Source organism: Cebus imitator, unplaced genomic scaffold (genome assembly GCF_001604975.1).
Source record: "Cebus imitator isolate Cc_AM_T3 unplaced genomic scaffold, Cebus_imitator-1.0 Scaffold42, whole genome shotgun sequence".
Taxonomy (NCBI): domain Eukaryota; kingdom Metazoa; phylum Chordata; class Mammalia; order Primates; family Cebidae; genus Cebus; species Cebus imitator.
In genome coordinates this window covers 15,899,329-15,903,419 of record NW_016107357.1, presented here as the reverse complement: position 1 = coordinate 15,903,419, position 4,091 = coordinate 15,899,329, and the positions used below count along the sequence as shown (strand labels likewise).

The 4,091-nt window shown below is 43.6% G+C and overlaps 1 protein-coding gene across 1 annotated transcript in view; it reads right to left on the bottom strand.

The window, feature by feature from the left end:
- The window catches only part of TBCE (tubulin folding cofactor E), a 67,148-nt gene that overhangs the window by 57,531 nt on the left and 5,526 nt on the right, over positions 1 to 4,091 (bottom strand). Inside the window, exon 2 of the mRNA XM_037737813.1 lies at positions 3,288 to 3,418. Coding sequence (XP_037593741.1) covers positions 3,288 to 3,387 — 100 coding nt within the window. The 5' untranslated portion in view covers positions 3,388 to 3,418. The remainder of the gene's footprint in view (positions 1 to 3,287; positions 3,419 to 4,091) is intronic.

Sequence of the window (4,091 nt, the reverse complement as noted above, 5' to 3'; positions counted from 1 at the left end):
GGGTTTCACCATGTTGACCAGGATGGTCTCGATCTCTTGACCTCGTGATCCACCCGCCTCGGCCTCCCAAAGTGCTGGGATTACAGGCTTGAGCCACCGCGCCCGGCCTAAGTATTCTTAATTTATAACAATATAGTTACTTGCATAAGTGCAATAAGAATCTGGTTTTTTTTTGTTTGTTTTTTTGTTTTGTTTTGTTTTGTTTTTGAGATGGAGTCTTCCTCAAGACTAAAGTGCTGCAGTGGTACACTCTCGGCTTACTGCAACCTCCATCTCCTAGGTTCAAGCAATTCTCCTACCTCAGCCTCCTGAGTAGCTAGGATACAGGTGTGCATCACCATGTTGGCTAATTATATTTTTAGTAGAGATGGGATTTTACCATGTTGGCAAGCTGATCTCAAACCCCTGACCTCAGGTGATCCACCCGCCTTGGCCTCCCAAAGTGCTGGGATTACAGGCGTGAGCCACTGTGCCTGGCGAAGAATCTGTTTTCCTTTGTAACAGGACACAATTGAAAAAACTGCTTATTTTACCAAGGCTTTAACTGGAATGACAAGCTTTCCTTTAAGGAATCAAACTTGACTTGCAAAGCCAATAACAGCCCCTTGGGGAAACATCTCACTCCTTGTCTCCAGTCTCTATACAGGGTTCCTGACCCGTGGTAAGTAAAAAATGTCACTTTCTCACAGGCCCAGGAGCCCCAATTTATCTTGGGAGGCCAAGAGGAGAGGAATTTACTCAGCTGATAGATATTTGATGGTACAAACCCATGGCTAGGCTTGGTTTTTAAAAAGTCTTGCCCTTCCAAACAACAAAGGGGGAAAAAAAAAAAAAGTCTTGCCTGGCGCAGTAGCTCACACCTGTAATCCCAGCACTTTGGGAGGCCAAGACGGGTAGATTACCTGAGATCAGAAGTTCAAGACAAACCTGGCCAACATGGTGAAACCACGGCTCTATTAAATATACAAAAAAAATTAGCTGGGTGTGGTGGCAAATGCCTGTAATCCCAGCTATTCAGGAGGCTAAGGCAGGAGAATTGCTTGAACCTGGGAGGCGGAGGTTGCACTGAGCCAAGATCGTGCCACTGGACTCCAGCCTGGGCAACAGAGCAGGACTGTGGGACTATGTCTCCAAAAAAAAAAAAGTCTTATCTGAGGTTCTTTCTATGGAACAGAGTTCCATCAAAGCCCACTTAAAAAGAGCTTATAATAATTTTTTTTCTTTTTTGAGACAGAGTTTTGCTCTTGTTGCCCAGGCTGGAGTACAGTGGCACAATCTCAGCTCACTGCAACCTCCACCTTCTGGTTGCAAGCGATTCTCCTGCCTCAGCCTCCCAAGTAGCTGGGATTATAGGGGCCCACCACCAGGCCCAGCTAATTTTTGTATTTTTAGTAGAGACAGCGTTTCACCATGTTGGCCGAGCTGGTCTCAAACTCCTGACCTTGTGATCTACCTGCCTCAGCCTCCCATAGTGCTGGGATTATAGGTGTGAGCCAGCATGCCTGGCCCAGATATCGCCCTTTGTCAGAACTCAAGAGTTATGAATGGGGCCAGGTGCGGTGGTTCGTGCCTATAATCCCAACACTTGTGGGGAGGCTGAGGCAGGCAGATCACCTGAGGTCAGGAGTTCAAGACCAGCCTAGCCAACATGGTAAAACCCCATCTCTAAAAAAAATATAAAAATTAGCTGGGGACTAGCCAGGCGTGGCAGCATACACCTATAATCCACGCTACTCAGGAAGCTGAGGCAGGAGAATCACCTGAACCTAGGAGGCAGAGGTTGCAGTGAGCCCATATTCTGCCACTGCACTCCAGCCTGGGCAACAGAGCAGACTCCATCGCAAAAAAAAGTCATGAATGGCTCTTACCATACTAATGATTTTTGACTGAGCTCCTAATAGGAATATCATTGCCCCTGTTCAGCCCGAAGAAGTTACAGAAGATGGATCTTCATCCCTCTGCAACCTTTAGGATTAAGGGTTCTCTTATAAAAGGGAGGGGGGAAATGTCAGATGTGTGAACCAGAGCAACTCCATCTCAAATAGGAGCTAGGTAAAATGAGGCTGAGACTTACTAGGCTGCATTCCCAGACAGTTAAGGCATTCTATGACACAGGATATGATAGGAGGTAGGCACAAAATACAGGTCACAAAGACCTTGCTGATAAAACAGATTGCAGTAAAGCCAGCAAAACCCACCAAAACCAAGATGGCGATGAGCAGTGACCTCTGGTCATCCTCACTACTACACTCACACCAGCACCATGACAGTTTACAAATGTCATAGCAACATCAGGAAGTTACCCTATATTGTCTAAAAAGGGGAGGCATGAATAATCTACTCCTTGTTTAGCTTATCAAGAAATAAGCATGAAAATGGGCAACCAGCAGCCCTTAGGACTGCTCTGTCTATGGAGTAGCCATTCTTTTATCCCTTTACTTTCCTAATAAACTTGCTTTTCCTTTAAAAAAGAAAAAAAAAAAAAAAAAAAAAAAGAATCCCCTGGAGGGCTTTTAAAACACAAATTCCTGGGTCCCACCACCACAGTTTCTGATTCTTGGTGAGGCCTAAGAACCAGCATTACTAACAACTAACCACTTGACACTGACACTGGCCAAGGACCACACTTTGAGAACGTGTGGTCTAAATCTATCACCAAGGCCCCTGTACTGATTCAGGCCAATTGTAATACACAGAAAACAGTCAGATTCGTGTTGACTAAGACTTATGACTAAGTCTACCACATTATTATTTACTCTATAAACCAGAAATTAACATCCAAAATGGAAAACAATTAAACTATATACTATACTAATGTAATCAGAAAGAAATACAAGCAAAATAATGCTGTAGAAACAAATTTATACCAAAAAATAAGTTTAAAAAGGGTAACAAAAATTGTAATGTATATCAATTTAAACTGTATTAGACACACCTACACACATGGATTAATGACAAAAGAAATTTCAAAAAAATTACTTGAGTTGAAGGTTGTGAGGTTTCAAGACTTTCAGCTGTTTAAATTTTCCTCAGAAGATATTTTAAGGTTCATTTTATAAAGATAGCAACACTAAATAATTAAATGGCATATAATTAAACAAAATCATAGATACCACAGGATACTATCACTCAAAACTGGATACAGGAGGCATCTGTAAATTGGTTAATTTCCTCAAATTTGTGGTATAAAGTGCTATTGAGAAGCCTACAGCGAAACAGCTGCAAAATACACACACACACACACACACACACACACACACACACACACACACACAATAATTACTTACCTGCCACAGGAGGGACAACACCAGCAAAACGTACTGTTGCATGTTCTCCGTTAACTTCAACTCTTCGACCAATGACATCCAATGTCAACGTGTCACTCATTATAATATATCCAGAATCCAAAATATAAGATCTAGGAAGAAAAATACAACACTGGTAAGAACTTAATAAAATTCCTTTAAAGGGTTTTTTTTCCTTTTTTTTTGAGACGGACTCTTGCTCTGTCGCCCAGGCTGGAGTGCAGTGGTACAATCTTGGCTCACTGCAACCCCCACCTCTCAGGCTCAAGAGATTCTTGTACCTCAGCCACCGAGTAGCTGGGACCACAGATGTGTGGTACCATGCCCAGCTAATTTTTGTATTTGCAGTAGAGAAGGGGTTTTGCCATGTTGCCCAGGATGGTCCCCAACTCCCATTGAGCAGAGATCACACCACTGCACTCCAGCCTGGGCAACAGAGCGAGACTTTGTCTTAAAAAAAAAAAAAAAAAAATTATAATTAGGCCAAGCATGGTGGCTCATACCTGTAATCCCAGCACTCTGGGAGGCCAAGGCTGGCAGATTGCTTGAGCCCAGGAGTCGGACAGCAGCCTGGACAACATGGTGAAACCCCATCTCTACAAAAAAGTACAAAAATTAGACAGGCATGGTGGCACATGCCTGTAGTTCCAGCTATTCAGGAGGCTGAGGTGGGAGAATGGCTCGAACCAGCGAGAGAGGTTGCAGTGAGCTGAGAGAGGTTGCAGTGAGCTGAGAGAGGTTGCAGTGAGCTGAGAGAGGTTGCAGTGAGCTGAGAGAGGTTGCAGT